General features: G+C 42.9%; 1 protein-coding gene across 1 annotated transcript in view; it reads right to left on the minus strand.

Annotated features, from left to right (window-relative positions):
* Setbp1 (SET binding protein 1) overlaps window positions 1-20,517 on the minus strand; it is a 360,067-nt gene that overhangs the window by 166,773 nt on the left and 172,777 nt on the right. The window contains exon 3 of the mRNA NM_053099.3: window positions 6,839-6,892. Within this exon, the coding sequence (NP_444329.2) occupies window positions 6,839-6,892 (54 nt within the window). The remainder of the gene's footprint in view (window positions 1-6,838; window positions 6,893-20,517) is intronic.

The raw sequence follows: 20,517 nt of genomic DNA on the forward strand, positions 1-20,517 counted from the left end.
GAGAGAGAGCCTTGTTTTGTCTAGCTGCTCTAGAGGCGACAAGAAAGACACCTTTCCAGGTGGTGCTATTTCCTCTAGAGGGGTAGCATTATTCATAAAACAAAGATGTAGCTATAGGCTCACAGAATAAAAAGACACCATCCAAATGGTCTCCTTTCATTGAAAGTAGGAAATGATGACAGTAAAAATGAGAACAGAGCTTTCCAGTGGTTTGTAGGCAAGCTCTAGATTTATCTTCCAGCCACTATTCTGCCATGAATACTGTGAAGTATTAGAAAGTATATATTTGCTAAGAAAACCCTCACATTCTTGGGTACCATAAAAATATCAGATTGCTGTAAATGTCTATAAACTCTTAACTGCTAACTGTTAATTATGTGGACCAATAGCATACACTGTGCCGGTTATTCTAGTGTGATCCCCACGCTTTGAAAAAAAAAAAAAAAAAAACCAACCAAGCAAACAAGCAAACCTCTGAGTCTCCTGAGATCATGACATAACAGCTGAGCTCATGTACAAGCAGCCAGATGAAAGGCCTGGAGAATAAAAGCCAAGTGTTTCCAAAGCAACCACCATGGCCAGGAAGACTCACAGATGCACCTTGCTGCAGCAGACAGGGGAATAAGGCAGACTGCCACACCTATGCAGTCCCTCCTCCTTGGGGTAATATCATAAAGATAGAGCCTTTGGATACACTTAGATCCAGAAAGAACAAAAACAAAAACAAAACAAAGCAAATCAAACAGCAACAAAACCCTACAGAAATAGCAAGAAGACCATAAACTCAAACACTATCACTGGCTAGTCTACAATCTTGGGCAAATTTCAATGGTTGTATGGAAACAACGAGTGATAAATGTGGGAATGGGCTGCACAGAATCCATGCTTAGCCAAACTCCCTCTCCCTGGGATATGACAGAGTAAGAGATCACCTAGTGAGGTTGCTATGGGAGGTCGACTTTGGGGGGCAAATTAAGTCCATGGCATGTTTCTGGCACAAGAATCTATTTGGATGGGAGATTGTTCACACCTCCTTCCTTCCCATCTTCTTTTCTACTGAAGTCTTTGTCCAGAAAAGGTGGATCCTGACTTGCTGCCTAAAGAACGTCTGGCATTTCGTGTGTCTAGACCAGTCTAGAAGAATGCAAGCGCCACTATTATAGTTAATCCTGGACTTTTGTGTTTTCTACACGTTCCTCTCAGAATATCCCTGTGTCAAGGTATCTCTCAGTTTTAAAGTGTGAGGTAGGAGGAGAGCGAACTAGCAGCTAGCAAAACCAGAACTTTTCTAAGTACTGTCTGGTTTTGAGATGATCCTGCCCCCCCTTCCCCCTGCTCACAACGAGAAGAAGCCAAGGGGTCGTCTCATGGCTATGTTTATTTCCGTCCTCTACTTATTCTCTGCACTCTTTTCTATATGAGGCAGCTGAGAAGGAAAAAAGAAAAAGAAAGAGAAAGAGAAAAAGAAAAAGAAGAAAGACTTTGGGAGTTTAGGAAGGAAATGAGAAGGGGAGAAACTCTTTGCCAAACTGGAAGAAGTCAACATGCTTTGCAGCAATCTTTCTATTGCTTTAAGATGTAGAAAAGTCTTTTCTTTGGAATCTAACTCAGGAAACTCAGGATAATTTATGGAAATGTAGATGGTGCTGCATGAGTGAATCTTACCCATGGTCAGACGAAACGTGAATTGTCTTTGCCATGGAAATCATGCCTTAGTTTTATGTGTCATTTTGACATAGCCTTGGGCTACCTGAAAAGGGAGTCTCAAGTAAGAGATTCCCCGGATCAGACTGTACTGTGGACATGTCTTGGGGGGAGGGTGGGGAGGTATTGCATTGGTGGTTAACTAGTGTAAGAGGGGACAGCCCACTGTGGGCTGCTCCAATCCTTGTGCAGGTGATTATGAGGTGTGCCAGATCAGCCTAAGCAGCATCTGGTGAGCCAGCCAACAAGCTGCGCCCTCGGTGTGGTTTCTCTGGCACTTCTTTGGCAAAGGTAATACCAGGTGGTATAGCCAGGTTTCTTTTTTCTTTCTTTTTTTTTTTTTCTTTTTTTTGGTTTTTCAAGACAGGTTTTCTCTGTATAGCTCTGGCTGTCCTGGAACTCACTTTGTAGACCAGGCTGGCCTCGAACTCAGAAATCCACCTGCCTCTGCCTCCCGAGTGCTGCAATTAAAGGCGTGTGCCACCACTCCCGGCTGCACGCAGGTTTCTGTTTGAGTTTTCACCCTGATTTCCCTCAGTGATGGACCATAGCCTGTAAACTGAAGTAAACCACATTGTCCCCTAAGTTGCGTTTAACCAAAGTGTTTTATCAGAACAACAGAAAGGAAACTAGAAAGTCTAAATTAAAGTTGATAGCATACATGGTTAAGAACACTGATATTGGAGCCAAATCTGAGTTCAAATAAGGCCTTTGACATTTATAAGCCCTGTGCTCTTCATACCTGTGTCTCCATCTGTTTGCTTATGAATGGGGATAAAATAATTACTGATTCCACAAATCACTGTAATGATTAAATATATGAAGTATATGAAAAGTTCACAGAATTCCTACCTACCTATAGTACATTTGGAATAAGTAAGTGTCCTGGCTGGTTTTGTGTGTCAATTTGACACAAGCTGGAGTTATCACAGAGAAAGGAGCCTCCCTTGAGAAAAGGCTTCAATGAGATCCAGCTGTAAGGCATTTTCACTGTTAGTGATCAAGAGTGGGAGGGCCCATTGTGGGTGGTGCCATCTCTGGGCTGGTAATCCTGGGTTCTCTAAGAAAGCAAGCTGAGCAAGCCAGGGGAAACAAGCCAGTAAGTAGTACCCTCCATGGCCTCTGCATTAGCCACTGCCTCCAGGTTCCTGCCGTGTGTGAGTTCCAGTCCTGACTTCCTTTGATGATGAGCAGCAATGTGGAAAGTGTAAGCTGAATAAACCCTTTCCCCCCTAACTTGCTTCTTGGTCATGATGTTTTGTGCAGGAATACAAACCCTGACTAAGACAGTAAGTAAGCCATCAGTATATAGATATCCAAGCACTGGCAGTGTGAACACTCACTAACACATTTTGCCTTAGGTCAATGGCAGCTGAATGCTCTGGAAATACCAGAGCCACATGTTAATGTTTATATCTGTTGATACTGAGTTTATGTGCAGCTGGCTTCCATTCTGAGTCAAGTCAGATAACAGTTATTTTGTTCTGACTATAACAAATCAACTATGAAATAGTGTCGCTAACTGCAGAAACATCTAAATATGAGCTAGATATTAGAAAATTCTAAGGAACCAGCAATAGTTTAGATAGGCATGACAATGGCTTATGATTGTTTTTAAGGCTCTTATTAGTTTGAGAAGCTTAACTGGGTATTTATTTTAAAAGTAAAATGAAATGATGATTGGGGTTTGATTGAAAATAACCCTTACAATTAAAGCCAAAGTAAATAGGAATATAGCAGAAATAAGACTGGTGAACAGTGTTGATTACTGAAGCGGCCCCAGTGGTGTGTGGTAGTCAATTTATCGCAGCTCTGGAGAGTGACCACCAGTGACTTTGTCAATGGATGATCAATTGCTAATAGTTTACAATTGATGAAAGGACTATATAAACCATGGAAATCGTCAATGATACCAATAGGGCCTTCCTTGTAGCATATCAGTGAGTGTGTGTGTGTGTGTGTGTGTGTGTTTATGGAGGAGGTAAGGATCTGAGACATGCAGAAAAGCAGGGTAGTGTGGTAGTGTGAAGAACAGAGAGATTTCTGCTACCTAATCACCATCTCACTCACTAGGAATCCTTGTAGGATCTTTTTCTGATACTCACTTTCGTGTACAAAAGCACCCCTCCCCCCAAACAGTTCTAGGTTTTAGAATTTTCTACCGAAAATATTCGTTATGATGTATCATTTAATGGATATAACATATAATATATCCATAATGTAACCTACATATATAATATATCATATTTGAAAACTTTAAAATAGTTAAAATTTAAAGTCCAACTAATTTTTAGATTTCTAAGACCAGAAAATTGGCTCTAACTCAATCCCTAAGGATTTTTTTTTTTAATGTGGCACCTTTAGGAGCAGGTGCAGAAAGCAAACTTCCATGTCTCCAGAACCCAGTCCAAGCATTGCCACTCTGGCTTAGGGTTCATAAGGACCTCACCTGCCTGGAATAATGTTCGCACCTCACAATTCTCTGTGTTCCTGACCCAAGTGAGTGACACCTCACCCTGGAAATCTTTCATATTTGCTCCATAGAGACAGTCCCTAGTCTTTGTCTGCATTTTCAAATGATTTATTCTGCACTTCTACAGTGGAAGAACCACCTCCATCATTCCCATGGGCTTCTTTCTGGAGCACTAGCTCATTTAATCCTCACAACAATGAGATATCATCTAAGACTTTTTTTTTTAAATAAGAAAAAATAAGATTAAAGTTGTTAGATATATTTCCCAAAGTCTTAAATACAATTTTTTTTTTGGTAGACTATTGAAAGATCTAGAACTGTTTCAGGAACTGGAAGGATGCTTTTTGTATCTTGATGAAAGACCCACACAAAGACCTTACAGGGACACGCCCTGAGTAAGAAGGCAATTGGACAACAGCAATTGTCTTGTTCTCTACACTAAAATGGTTTCCTGCATGTCTCTGTTCCTGTGTGTCCCTGACCATAACAGCAGTTAACATTTTAGAAATGACTACAGTTCATACATTGCCCTTGCACTTGTCTCGTCCTTATGGTGCTATACCATTTTCCTTAAAGGAAGGATCTTCCTTTGCAATGATGGAGAGTTTACCAAAGTTGAGAACCAAGACCCAAGGCTTTCCTTTGAGAGCTGAGGTGGTTTTCAAGTCTTGTTCCCCCAATGCTATGGCTTGAGTTGACTAGCTGGTGCCTCATTTGGTCCCCTCGCCACAATTACTTCTCTTCTATATTCCACCTGAGTCCTCAAAGCATGTGCACAAGATTGTGGACATTTGTCTACAAAGTCTCTCAATTGACACATCTTGGTGGGGACTCATAAACAACAGAAATGACACCAATAATTGGGCACTATTTGTGTCCAAGATGAGAGGACTTGGTCCTAGTGTCTGCTTTAGATTGCTCCTTGAAGACCTCAGTCTACAAGGGATGAAATGCCTAGGGAGGATGGACTGGGAAATTGAGGAAGGAACCACCACCAAGTGCAGGAATAACCAGCGGCTAGATGCCTTTCCTGTGGCATGCACGCAAAGAAAAAGCATAACAACATCAATGTAATTTGTGACCATTGACATCCCAATAGATATGCATGGCTATGGAGAACAAAGAGTAAAAGACTACCTGCCATCTTCTGTTTCTGTGGTAGAAAAAGGGAGACTTGCTTTGCTTTTCTTTACATTACAAGTTCCTACTTGTAGCTTTTGCATTATGGGGCAAGAGAAGGAGAGTTGGGAGGGAGAGGGGGAGAGAAAGGGGAGAGGGAGGGGAAAGAGGGGGAGGGGAGGGGAGGGGAGGGGAGGGGAGGGGAGGGGAGGGGAGGGGAGGGGAGGGGAAGGGAGAGGAGAAAGATGAAAGTAAGGTTTGTATTTGTTGGGCTTTCACTAGAGAAAGCCATCTCCTGTTTCTCTCAGGCCTGCAGAGCCCTGCTGTCACAAAGTTGAATGTGTGTCCTCATTTCTGATTACTGAAGATGATAGAGGGACAGCCTCTCTATAGCCACCATCTCTGGCTCTCAGGTCTGTTCTTGACTTTCATTAGTGGCCCCTGGAATTATCAATTCTCCTCCTCCAGGTCTCCCTGGCCCTTCTCCATCCTTTTCTATTCTGTGTGGCAGTGGGGCTATTTTATTTCAGGATCTGAATCCTCAGACGCCTTGGCAATAACAGGGTTATTGCCAAGATGATAGAAGCCAGGGAAGAGAGGTGAGGTAAAGGCTTAAAGAGAGAAACATTTCAAATATATGGAACTCTGTTTGAAACTTGATTCTTCCACATTCAGAAGTTCAGTGGCACCAGCTGGGGTGTTCTTTGCTGCAAAGGCACAGCACTATGGGATTATAAAAGCAGGAGCAATTAGGGATGATAGAAAGTTTCATATGACACGGAACCTGGCCTGAGCACCTCATCCATCATTCTTAAATGTGTCTTTGTGTAGCTCCTGGGCCTGGGCTGGAAGCGATGGGAAAAGGTAAGGCATATATGCCTAAGTGGGTACCCCGGGGAAATTTTCTCTTTTTGAGAATGGGTTTCTATGTGATTTTGACTAGCCTGGATCTTGCTATGTCGACAAGGATGGCCTCCAACTTACAGAGATCCACCTGCCTCTGCCTCCCAAGAGCTGGGATTAAAGGGTGATCAACTGCACCTGGCTCCCAGAAAGCTTTTGCCTGACTCCTTTTGTCATCGATTTCCAATCCTGATCCTCAAACAGCACTGGAGCTAGAGATAATGTGACTGTTTCCCAACCACGGGCAGCAAAACTCAGCTGTCTGCCTGCCTTTGTGGCCACCAGACTCCGACGACTACAAGGTATTTGGACATGAGTATTATAGAATCATAAACATACGGTGGGGGTGGGGGGTTTAGAACCACAGCCTAATTTCACTCTGTTTCCTTTAATAGAGCTCTGTGTTAACCCAACACTCTCAAAGTCCTGACTAAAATGGCTTTTGTTTTTCATAATAGCACATTAAGAAAGTCAGAGTAGAAAGCAGTCAATCAGAGAGCCCTGGCGGGAGCCCACAACAGTACCTGAAGCACAGCAGCAGAGGACCCAGTGAAGCTTTTGCCTTTGTGTCACGTTTATTTACCCACAGCTAAGGACACACAGCTTCTCAAACCACATAAAACCAGTACAGGGACTCACCTGTGTCTGAAATGCTTTGAGGTCGCTGGCTGTAGGGTCACCGGCTGTGAGGAGCTGAAAAGAACAAAGGAGTTTTCCTTAGTATTGCTTCTCAAAGTTTACACACAGCATCCCCAAGACAACCAACCTGAATCACTGTAGCCCAGATCAGGGCTCCAGACACACAATCACAAAACACGAGGAAGCCAGACTTTCCTAGATTCCCTCTATGTGTCCACAACCTCTCTGACCTCTTCCCATCCTCTCTCTCCCCCTTCTCCTAGCTCCCTCCCATGTCCTTCCATGTACTCCACAGGGCTTAAACTGGGGACCAGGTTACAGTCGAGGGGTAGTGGCTCCCTGAAGTTGTGATGTATAATGTTAGTGAGTCCACATTTCTTTAGGGAGAGGTTCCCTGGCTTCCTTCCTATTTTCAAAGTATTCCATGTTGTGCTAAATTCGGCATCATTGTTTCATACACAGCTAAAGGCCCTTCTCTTCACCATGGCTTTTTCTCATTCTCTCTCTTTTATTTGTTCCTTTCTTAAAATCTAGCCAGTAAAATTGACTCGTAATTCTCCCCACCAACCTAATTTGGTTTCCACTTATTGTAGGTCGCCTGTAATTTTCTATTCTAGTTAAGTGTTCATAGCTTATGCTGCAAATGGTCACACACAGAATTAGAGGATAAGATCCACTTACATGCTTGTGCGTGCCCACCCTCATACACACATACCTCTGTTTAATCAATATTGTAGGGTACAGGTAAGGCTTTCAGTGTGCTTTCATATTTAGACAGAGTTAACACCAGTGAACACTTAAGGATAACATATGGCAACTAGTGGAATCGTCACATTCCAGCTGTTGATGAACAGAGCTGGGGAAGGGGTGTGAGAGCAAGCCAAAGGGGAAAGCTCCTATTGGTCAAGGAGTATGATGGCCACTGTAGGCCTGGACAGTGTCCCTACGAAATACAGAAGAGTCTATGTTTACTCTCACAATATCTTGTTTGGTTCAGGAAATAATAGGAGGAACCCTTCTAGGCTTCGGGGTCTGGCATTTAGGAAAACTCAAGTGGATTATCTAGCTACCTTGTTGACTCTAAGCAGTGTTTGAGCTGGGATAGCACATTCTCCTCAGCCTTGGGGTTGCCCTGCCTGTGGGACAGATTTCCCATCCTAGGAAGAAGCCAGTCTGGCTTCACTAGTAATAAAGCAATCAAGCAGTTACCTATGAGGCAACCTGCCCAGGCATAGAGCTCACGCACAATGCAAGACTCGACCCTTGCCTTCCGAGAGCACCCTGTGCAGAAAATGTTCACACAAATGCACTTCAGCAGATGGACCAGAATCTTGGTCTCAGACTTTGAAGAAAAGGGAAGAAAGATCAGGGTGGGGTTGGTAAAACAATTTGAAAAGAACCTTTGAAATAGAAAAGGGGGGAGGAAAAGGTGCTTCAAGCAGTTTGAAGAACAAAGTCAGGGTAAGGGGCTTGCTAATCTCAATATCCTGTACCATGCTACAGGGCATCCTGTACCATGCTACAGGGCAACCTCAGCCTTCCTCTAGTCACAGAGAGGAGATTATAACACACCAAGAATCACTTTCATCCCAGTACACTGATTACTGTTGCATATACTGTTTTTAATGTATTTTTATTCATTTTGAAAGTTAGCATCCCAAAATAATAGGTTTTACTACCACATTTTCGCATAGATGTGTTATTATGCTTTGTTTTAATTTATCCTTCTTTCTAATCCCCATCAATCCTGAGACAGAAAGTATCTCCATTCTACCCAGGAGAAATCTGATTGAAATTAAACAATATTTTCCAGGCATTACTGGGAATGGCATGCATTTTTGGTTGAAGTTATATATCCCCAATGAACAGGCTTTATCTTCTATAGAGAGTCGAGGTGGGCACAAGGAAAAGGCTGAGTATCAGAATATTAGTCAAAAGCGTCCCCTGGAGTAACATAATGCTTATGTCCTGATCAATGACCCTACACTAGCCCTCTCTTCAAGGCTCTCTAATTTCTTGGTAATGATCATCTTCTCTTCAAGACTTACCAATACGATACCAACATAAGCCTTTGACTGAGCTGGAAAAGGGGAAGATGGAGCAAGGACTTCATGCAGGCATAAAGCCACTAATATGCATCAGTACATAAGACTCAGCTCATAAAAGTTCCAAGCTCTTCAACTGCGGCCACCCACCCATCTGGCTCACCAGGCTGGCAGGGACGAGCGACTAAAATATCCATTTCCTAGTTCTGCAGTCATGACAGTGAGGATAAATTACAAGTGTATTCAAAGAATCTTCAAATGTGTAGCATTTCTTCATATCCATGGCAGGGACTGAGAACTGAGCAAAGCCATTTGTAGAGGAATCCAGCAGGCTTGATTATGGTTTGTTATGTCCTTTTTTGGTACTCGACAAAAGTTATAATGGACTCCCCCAGCAAAGAAATCTGAATTCCTCTCTTCTAGCCTCTCAGAAAGATATCAGATGTGTGCATTTTAGTTCTTAACACCTTAAATTTCTACTTTGTATTGCTGCATATATATATATATATATATATATATATATATATATATACATATATATATCTCAACATGCCGAACAAGACTCTGTCTAACAAGACATGAGTGGCACATTATTTGATGTGAATTCTGCACGTTGCAATGTGTTAGGAAGTGTCAGAACATACAGTTAGTCACTAAATAACCTTCTGAGCAACAGACTTGAGTGGGAAGTGGGAGAGATTGTCAACCTCGAGGTGCGGACAAGAGTGACTCAATTGCTGGGTGTGGAGAAGTCTGAGAGACAACTGAAGATATCATTGAAGCTGACAAAAGGAAACAGTACTCAGCAGCCAGCACGTGTTCTGTGTGCAGAGCATCTCAACGTTAGAATGAGTTAATGAGCTCCTGCGATCGGAGCAAGCTCTTTTATCTGTTCGTGGGTATAGGAGAGAATATTGGCTTTCACTTCAGTGTAGAAGTCCCACTTTACATTGAAAGATGGGTAACATGCAAAGAAAGGGACTAAATAGCAAATAGATTCACAGCCAGCCAGAAAGAGAGCTCTTGTTTTCCTGCCTATGAAGTAGAGACCTGTCCAATGGTCCATTGAAGTTCAGATGTGCCTGTCTTTCTCCGCTGAGTGGGAAGATGCATGGTGTGACATCAGGGATGGTGGATGTTAAGTAGAGTCTAAACATCGCAATGCTTTATCCTTAGCGGTGCCCAGTGTTTCACACACAGTTTAGTATCCATGGAAGATTCTATTTGGCCTGGAACCAACCAAGGGGAAGTATCGTGACCTCTCCTAAAAATGATCCCTGGAGGGAGAGTGCTGAAGCCTGTCATGTGTCATCACGCCGACTGTCCTCCAGGCTCTCAAGGTCTAACTACGCTATCACCAAACACCTGAAATTTTAAGTAGAGCATACACGCATGATATGGACGCTCCTAAAAGTAGATCCCCATTCTGAAGTTTTAAAGGGGAAACAGCTGGTTGTCAGGCATTACAGGTGTGCTACTCAGTTTTCAATTAGAATTACAGGGACAGAAAAAAAAAATCTTCCTGTATTTCAAAATCACACATGGACTAAACCTAGATTCCCAAAAAGAATTTAAATACTAATATTGGGACCTGCATCAAGAAGTTGAAAGATGGTGGAAAAAATGAGAGTATATTATTCCCCGAGTGTGCTCAGAAGCCACCTCTGCTGGGGAAGTGGAATGAGGGAACGAGGGAATGAGGGAAACGAGGGATAAGGAAAGTCTTTCCCTTCTGTACTCATCCAGAGTCCTTCCACCTTTCTAAACTACAGAATGCAGTTTCACTTGAGAATAGATAGCTTTTTATTGAAACAAGCAAAAAAGCGTCTTATTTTGTACGGGACAAAAGAGCTGATGGTGACATTAGTAAGATGAAACCTCTGAGTCCATCTCTTTGTCATCCACAACTTCGCACAAACAGTTGCTTGTGTTTATCTGCAGTCCAGTGGAACCACAGTGCCCACACAGAGCTGTCTCCTTGCTTCTAAGAATGACACAAAGACTCTCAAAGATTGTATTCGAAGTAAGGCACAGGTAAGATGCACACAGATTCAAGGGCTGGAGAGATGGCTCAGCAGTAAAATAGTGTTTGCTGTACAATCTTGACAACCTGGGTTCTGCCCTTGGAACTCACCATGGAATTAGGGAATTGATATCTAAAAGCTGTGCACACACACACACACCACCACCACCACCACCACCACCAACAACAACAACCACAAAATAATAACGATGATGGTGATAATAGTGATGCTGATGAGACAAATAAAAGGAAAACAATAGCTGCAATATCTCTTCCCACTGTGTTCCTGTGTCCATTTGGCACCACCAAGAGGGAGGTCAATGCCCATGACAGCCTTACTGTGTAGAGAGTATCCATGATAGACAGAGAATGAGAAAAGGAAAATGAAACCCACCCAGCTCTAGGGACTTCAATCAGGCTAAAGTTAATGAAAAGGATCCTGTCTTTTCCCAGGATGGTTAAATGTCTGCACCAATCTCAGCTAGAGGGATGAGCAGGTGCGGGGAGGAGGGCAGCCAGAATTTCATTTAAAAGGCAAAAGAAAGAAAATGTTCTCATCTCCCCAGTGAAGCAGGGAGCTTTCCTGGGGGCCCTGCTCAGACCAATCTCATTCCCAACACATCGTGCTGTTCTCTCAAACAGTTCACATTCAAATGCTAGAAGATGACCCGACCTTCCATTTTTTTTAAAGAGCCGCAGTCTCTTGGCATAAATTCAGGATGTGTTTTAGTCTCTCTAAACTCAAAGAAAAAGAGCTGGAGAAAGATGAAGGGAGGTCCCAGCTTTTCACAGAGGAGAGAAGAACGAGATTCACTCAGCTTCCCATGCAGAGAGGGTCTGTTCTCTTGTTTCTCCGTTCTTTCTGAATGGGGCTCCGTCTTTGGCTCCCTCACCAAATTACTGCAATACTGTAATCAAGAAGCCCATGGGCCACCTAAGTCTGCCCCTTCAACGTGCAGTCTTCCTTCCTTAAAACACCACAGGCTCTAAAGTTTCCCACTGAAAAAGGAGTGGATAGCACACTTCTCTTCTCCTGCCCCAGTCTTCCTCTCTCCTGGTCACTAAGCGAAGGATGCACCTCACCAGGGTAGACAGGGATGGCCATATCCCCCACAGACTCCTTGGCTGATAATGGTCCCTTGTTTGGGAAAGGATTTAGGATCAAGACATGAGTCATTCTGAAAATCAGAGCAGAGGGGTTTTAGTACAGACATGACATTGGAAAAAAATTAAATCCCAGGGGGTCTCTGCTTGGACGGTACGTTCGTTCTTGCTTCCCAGAAAATTCAACCCTTGTAGGACAAGGATAGAGATGCTGATGTGTAGCATGAATATATAGATGGGTAGATACAGAAATAGGCAAGCAAAGGAATAGAGTGTAGACGGCTCTGGGGAGAACAAAGAATCCTTGACAAATGGCCTAAAAGACATCGTCCTATCTTTACATGAGCCTTCTAGTCAACCTTCCCCCCTTCCAATCCTTTCTCCTTCTTTTCCATGTTGTAGGAAGTGGATTTTTTTTCCTCGCTTTTTATTCTATTGAGTACAATTGGGTCCTTACTTTAGCTGTAGGAAGGAAGCTCAATTATGTTTTACTAATGATTTCATATACAGGAAGACCTAGAGTGACTTATGTTCAGGCAATGTCCAGGCAAGCCAAGACGACTATCTCATTACATACCTGTCTAAGGTGGACTGGGCCCACTCTCTCCCTTGAGAAGGAAGAGGAAGTTCAGACAGACTGACAGACATAACGAAGGAAAGCATGTATTATGTTTTACATGTGTATTTTAATATTAATGTTTTCCCCTAAAACTTAAGTTTTAGAATTTCAGAAATCTGAGGGTGCAGGGATGGGGATGCAGAAAGGATCAAGAGGAACAGAAGGTTTGCTAGGACTCAAGACAGAGAAGGGGAACAGCACCAGCCGCAGACTCTGGAGCAACAAGCCACAAAGGCCTTCCTGTCCACCAGCATGGCAGGCATAAAGGCAAGCAGACCAAGGGAGCTGCTGTAGAACCAGCTGCTTGCTACTCATCATCAGTATGATAATGAAAGGGGGTTGGCAGAAAGCACGAGGCACAATGACGAAAACTTGAGATACATTTCAGCATCATATTTTTCTACTAACTGGACAAAAGCATTCCCATTGGCTGCACTCACAGAGTATCCTAGCACACTAAACTAGCACCAAAATTCCATATTCCTATTCAAAGAGAGGAATTTGAGAGAGAGAGAGAGAGAAAGAGAGAGAGAGGAAATACTATTTATTCTGTTTCTCTCCCCACCTCAAATAACTCATTGCTAAAAAGACACCCCTCAAAGAGCTTGTCTACACCTCTGACTATCAGAGAAACGGAGAGGGAAATGGTTTATTTACTGGCCTACAAATAAGATTGTGTGCAGATAACTGCTTAAATTGCTAAGTGAGTTTGAAATCCCATTGAGGCAGAAGTGGAATCCAAAGTCAGGTTAAGTACTAACATCCTTCTAAATAAACGTGCATTAATTCTAACTAACAGGGCACTTGGTGCACATAGAGCAGAGTCCAAGGAAGGCGCCTGCCCAACCTAAAAAGCAAATTACACACTTGGGCTTGAGATCCTACCTGGGTGCTCTTTGCTAAGTCCTCTCCGCCTGGTGGAATTCCAATGGTTAAACCTGGACTCCTAACACCATCAGTTTTTGATCCAGGCTCTTGGCTCTGAGATTGACAAGGGTTTCTAATAACAACCACTGTATATAATTGCAAGCAGGCCTAGTCTTTATTTCTTGTGTGTGTGTCTTTCCTTATGTTTTAAATGATGTGGTTCTAATGGGTACAGGTAAGTTCTCCAGCAACGTCTTCTTACTTTCTCTAGAGATGTAACCAAAAAAGTTTTTTACAATTTTTGCTTTAAGATTTCATGGGCAACCTTGAAAGGATGCAGTCCTGACTTTATAGCAGTATGCCAACACATCTGAGTGCTGTGGCTAATCTCAAGCCCATTAGATGATGAGTCTTGCTTGTGTTATTTGGACCTGTGAAAGCTGCAAAGACACACACTGGAGCAAACACAGCGCATGTTCCAAGAAATAGCTAAAGAAATAAATACCACATCTATGCAACATGGTCCTAATTCTACACACACTCACGATGCCCATTTTAAACTCACCCATGTGATTCTTGCCAAGTCATTGTTCCTCAGAACGAGAAAATTAAATTTTATGGGGGGACACAGGGGGGAGTCAATGTGGGTGGTATTCTGCAGAAAGTTTACTAGAAATTTTTATATAAACTGGTGACATGGAGGCTAATTATCGTCATTTATTAAGCTTTTTAGTAAAAACATGTTTAAGAGGGTTAGATCATCTCTGGGGCTCATTATCCATAGATAGCCGAATGTCATGGTCTGGCTTGACTAACGCACATTCCTTTTCAGTACATCATAATTCCCTCTCAAAACCCGGGACCGCTTGGAACATATATTGTGGGAGGCGTGGTTGGGTGCTCCTTGATGCTTCTTATGTTTAGTAATGGACAGTGCAGAAGAAGACCCACAGAGCAATGCCTTAAGGGATTCTAGGTTATAGAATTTTCTTGAGGACTGAGCAGAATGTGAGAAAAGGGAGCATGCCAGGCCCTGACTCCACTTCATGCATAACAGCATAATTTATTACTAGTATTTGGTATGTTTTGATTTGAACACTCCTAAAAATTATAACTTGAAATCTTTTGCCTTAAGAGGAAAAGCCTTTATACAGAATTTACCTGGGATAACGATTTAGCCAGCCTAGCACATAGAAGACACTGATGCAGTCATCTCTGTCAAGAAGCGGTTGCATGTGTATCCAGACCTTGTTTTAGAGCATCCTTTGATGTCTGCCATGAACCACTAAGAGGGAAAAAAATGTTCACTCTTCCTTCAGTGTTTGGCAGACAGAGAAGCCCTCTTTGTTCATTCTGAAGTTCAGAAAACTCCATGTTTTAAAGTGTTACTTCCTATTCCAGGGAGAGAAGGAGCTGAAGATGAGCTACATCTCCAGAGGGCAAACTGGGCTATGTCTTTCATCTCAACAAAATTTAAAAAATTGTATCACAAGCATCCGTGGGCAGCTTGCAATGTTAGTACAGCGCCAAGAGAGGAGCTCTGTCACCACACATATGCTAAAGGAAGCCATGTGCTTGGAGAAGATCCATACTTACCTCCTTCTTATCTTCTACGAAACTTTTGCTTAGCACTGACCAAATAATTTGCTTGTGTGGCTTCAAATCACAGATCAAAGTGTTCTATGCAATCCTGTCCTTGGTAAATCAATATATTCTAATCCTTGAGACTGCGTAAGGTAACACAAGGCCCCGGAGCAAGGACCTCAGTCTGGAAGCCAATGTTTTGCTCAGTATGGCAGTTTGGCAGAGAAACTGAGTTCCTGGAGTCAAATCTGGAGCAATCAGTCCCTCATACAGGTTTATATATAAAACAGATGAAGCCAGGGTGGGAGCAGGAATAGTGAGACCTTGTAGTTGGCAGGTAATTTCACTTTTATAAGCCCTGGATAAGATGGGGAAAAGCTCTACCAAAAGCCTATCAGGAACTCTGTCACAGCAACTCTTAACAGCCTAGACCAGAGCCATCCATGCCCCACTCAGCAATCTTGGCATGGGATGTCTCCACCCCGTCCGTGCCAGAGAGGCAGCCCTGGCACCCACTATCAATGGAGAAGTCAGTTTTCCCTCCAAACCATTGTAGCCTAACATAGTAGGCTCTGCCTGGTGAACTTCCCCTCAACATTACTTTTTCTGAACTTGCATTGCTTTTGTCCCTAGAGAACTATGCTCCTGAGTCCAGTGGATATAAGAATCACCGAGGCCTGGTGTCCATTGCTGTAAATACTGTTCATGATTACACACATCATCTTTCCTTCCTGGACAAGATCAATCCTTCTCTTTGTGTAACCTCATTTATCTAGCCTTCCACTTCCTTCTTTCTTCCCTCCTTCTCCCTCTCTCTCCTCCTTCCCTCTCTCCCTCTCCCCTTCCCTCTCTCCTCTGTATGCCTCCCTCATTCTTCTTGCCTTCTTCTTCTTCTTCTTTTTTCTTTTTTTTTAATTAGATATTTTCTTTATTTACATTTCAAATATTATCCCTTTTCCTGGTTTCCCCTCCAAAACCCCCTATCCCCTCCCCTGCTCACAAACCCACTCACTCATGATTCCTGGCCTTGGCATTCCCCTTTACTGGGGCATAGAACCTTCACAGGACCTCCTCCTCCTCTCTTCCTCCTCCTCCTCCTCCTCCTCCTCCTCCTCATCCTCCTCCTCCTCCTCCTCCTCCTTCTCTGTTCTCCTAATCTGTTATTTTTTTCTTAGATCTATGGAGTGAACCTATGGACTTGCATATACTAAGTAGTGTTTATTGGATGTGATGAAAACTTTCTTTGATTTGCCAGTTAAGAGCTATTTGCCCAACCAAATGATTGCCCCTTCCGCAGGCAGCCTTGCTCTTGCACTAAGGACACAAGGATCATAAATCTGGGGACCAGACTGAAAATTCCTCAAGGATCCAAACACCTGGTTGTTTTCCAAACAGGTTTGTTCTCAGTGAAGAAATTTTGCAAACTCTGAGGCAGCTACAGAAGGTATTCACAATAGATTGAGCAAACAAAATGTCCTTGGAAAAGGGGATAGATTTCAAGCATGGTAACACTGAGGCAGGCATAGAACACACAGGTAACCTGTATTTTGCTAAATATATTTATATGCCGTTATTGTATTTCATGGGAACTTCTGGAAGCATCTAGCTCACCAGCAACTTCTCTTGGCTGGGATATGTGGCATAGATGTGCATTTGTATCTCGCACAATGAGGTCTCACTGAAACAAAGTTTGCTCAAAACACTATGATTTAGCTTGCAAGAACTCCAAAATCACCTCAAGAAGCTATGGAAATTGGGCCTCTGTTCTCACTTCAATGATTCAGGCACATCGAATAGTGTCTTTTTCAACTTCTCAGTCAATTAAGGTACCCTGTTTTCTTATCGCAGGAATTAGTGTGTGCTTGGCTTCTACTCCCTCTCACTTCTGGACAGGTGTCCTCAGAATTGTGGACTGATTTGGTTGGAAGGTGTTTGTCTACTCATTGCCCACTAACATGAACATTGGAAGTGAAGCATCGTCCGGGCTGAAAGAAGCTGCTAACTCAGTTTGACTTTTAGTAATTAGATGCTTGAGGCCTCTCAGTGTTCCATAAGAACAGAGATGTAAGTAATACATCTACAGTAATAGTGACAATGTATGTTTTTGAAGTTGCACCAGATAATTCACCTATGACTCTGGGAAAGTTATATCTTTTGCTGACCCTTAGGACACTCCATTCCCACCAAAGAAACCCTGCAAGGTATCCTTTAGTGCACCTCCTCCCCACAATAAAGAAGTCTGCAAGGTACCCGTACTCTGAAAGACTCTGAGTTAGGAATGATGATGGGCATCCTTGATGCTCACATAGAACATTTGTAGACTTCACACCCACTGTCTGAAACTAAAGGTGGGGGTCACCTAGACCCCCCTAGCTGGTACTGGGGGAAAGTTTATCATACCTACCATGGCAGTGAAGTAATGAGGCTCTGGGTATACACAGCTCAGGAGTCAGCAAATGCTGTGTGGTTAGGAGGCCAGCCTGCTTCACTTACTGGTCTTTCAGAGAAGAAGGTCTATGCTTTCTTTCTGTATTTCTTGCTGCTTCAAACCTGTTTGGGGAAGCATTCGCCCACAACCAGTGGTACCATAGTCACTGCAAAGCTGCTCCTGGACTCAGCACTGGCTTTGCTTCCCTTTAGCAAGGGAAGGAGCCCTTGAGTACACACAGCCCTTGAGAAAAACAAAAACTCTAGTTCTTAAACAACTTCAAGGAAGGCATCCACAGCCTGAAGGGCAGGAGATTCTTTGTTACGTGTGTGTGTGTGTGTGTGTGTGTGTGTGTGTGTGTGTGTGTGTGTTTTTGTAGGGGGCAATGCTAAATGAAGCTAGGCTTGGTTTAAGATAGAGGGGCATTAGAAACAACAAGGAATATCTGACTGTATGCACCTATTCACCTTTGATATATCTAAAAGGAAAAAAGTATTGTGTCAAGACTGACCATTCTCATTGGTTTTTCTCTATAGCTTCACTCAACCTCCTGGGATATTGAGTAACCCAAACCTAAGACACAGAAGCTTACCAGGAAAGCTATCTTTTCATTAAGTACTGTCCTTTAATGGATTGCATGCAAAATAGCAAAGTGTGCTTGATAATCAAGGCACAAAGTATATTGTCATACTTCAAGGTATTAAAGTGTCTTTGTTATAACAAGAATGACTGAATATGACATTGATAAAAATAGCTCTACTTTATAGACCTATAAAGATTCTTACAATGGTTTCTTTTAACGACTCAGCAACAATGAAAAAACATGAAGAACTAGGAACCATTCCACTTATTTCACAGATAAAATTATGTGTCCAAAAAAATAAAAATAAAAGCAAGAAGAAGAAGAAGAAGAAGGAGAAGAAGAAGAAGAAGAAGAAAAAGAAGAAAAAGAAGAAGAAGAAAAGAAGAAGAAGAAGAAGAAGAAGAAGAAGAAGAAGAAGAAGAAGAAGAAGAAGAAGAAGAAGAAGAAGAAGAAGAAGAAGAGGAAGAAGAAGAAGAAGAAGAAGAAGAAGAAGAAGAAGAAGAAGAAGAAGAAGAAGAAGAAGAAGAAGAAGAAGAAGAAGAAGAAGAAGAAGAAGAAGACTGTTAGACTGTTAGCTACTTGCCCTGGACAGGATCCTTGTTTCAAAGTCTTTGCACATAGTGGAAGGGCCCAGATCAAAGCCCTCCCCACAACTCAGGAATCCCCTTCACAGGGACACCCAGCTTGAGTACTTCCTCTAAGTGCTGCTACTCACACAGTAATCATCTTTAAAAGTTCTACCTTTATTTAGGCGAAATCCCCACCCCCACCACGTAGTTCCAAGGAACAGGAACTACATGCCCTTTTCAGGCTTATTATCTTCCTGTGAAATGGGGAAAGTGAGGCCCATTTTACCTAAGAAACAGAGACGCTAAGGGCTGAGAAAGTCACTCTAGGCCTCAGGATAGGGTTCAGAAATTCCCCTGCCCTAACCCCCAGGAGATTCCACTCCTTATCTCTAACCCTGTTCTGAAGTCCAGCCTACAGCTGGGCATCATTACTGCCCAGTCCTTCTGAAGGTGCCCAGCCACTGATACATTTGAGAAGGTGCCAACTGTACATAGTCCAGGCAGAATTTTCCAGAGTCCTTTGATTGATCCTCCATGCTTCCTAGCATCATGAGCTTATAAAAGCTTTGTTTAAAATGGGAGTCCTAATCCTGAGCATTGTACCAGTGCAAAAAGCAGGTATTCCTAGCAGGTACATGATAGAAAGTATTTAAGAATCGGTTACAAGTGACGAAGTGTGGTCACAGAGTATAAGGTGGGACCCACTGTGACACACTACAGCTTCCGTGAAGAGATGCTTTGTATGCTTCATTTATTTTTGTTTGCTTTTTGGTTTGTTTTATTTTATTTTGTATGGGAGGCTGCCAGGGTGGAAGGCAGATAAAAGGAGACAGGGAAATGAATGGGACTGAGGTGCAGGACGTGAAACTCACAAAGAATCAATAGAAATTTGGGGAAGAAAAAAAGAATTGGTTCTTGGCATCATGGGAGGGGGAGTATAGATATGAGACATTTATCTATTTCCATAATGGAAATGTTTAGAGTTACAACCTACCAATCTGAAGCTACCCATTGTAGAGGAGGGAAGAGATGTACCCAACTGGCTCTTGCCATTGGCTTGTGGTTGGCTTCAGTACAGTCCTGTCATGTTCATTATCTGATCTACCTATGATCTACTCAACTCATGCTACTTTTTTTTTGTCTTTTTTTATTAGGTATTTTCCTCATTTACATTTCCAATGCTATCCCAAAAGTCCCCCATATCCTCTCCCCCCCCCCCACTCCCCTACCTAGCCACTCCCACTTTTTGGCCCTGGCATTCCCCTGTACTGGGGCATATAAAGTTTGTGTGTCCAATGGGCCTCTCTTTCCAGTGATGGCCGACTAGGCCATATTTTGATACATATGCAGATAGAGTCAAGAGCTCAGGGGTACTGGTTAGTTCATATTGTTGTTCCATCTATAGGGTTGCAGATCCCTTTAGCTCCTTGGGTACTTTCTCTAGCTCCTCCATTGGGGGCCCTGTGTTCCATCCAATAGCTGACTGTGAGCATCCACTTCTGTGTTTGCTAGGCCCCGGCATAGTCTCACAAGAGACAGCTCTATCTGGGTCCTTTCAGCAAAATCTTGCTAGTGTATGCAATGGTGTCAGCGTTTGGAATCTGATTATGGGATGGATCCCCAGATATGGCAGTCTCTAGATGGTCCATCCTTTCGTCACAGCTCCAAACTTTGTCTCTGTAACTCCTTCCATGGGTGTTTTGTTCCCAATTCTAAGGAGGGGCAAAGTGTCCACACTTTGGCCTTCGTTCTTCTTGAGTTTCATGCGTTTAGCAAATTGTATCTTATATCTTGGGTATCCTAGGTTTCTGGGCTAATATCCACTTATCAGTGTCAACTCATGCTACTTACATGAGA

Source organism: Mus musculus, chromosome 18, assembly GCF_000001635.26.
Source record: "Mus musculus strain C57BL/6J chromosome 18, GRCm38.p6 C57BL/6J".
Lineage (NCBI taxonomy): Eukaryota > Metazoa > Chordata > Mammalia > Rodentia > Muridae > Mus > Mus musculus.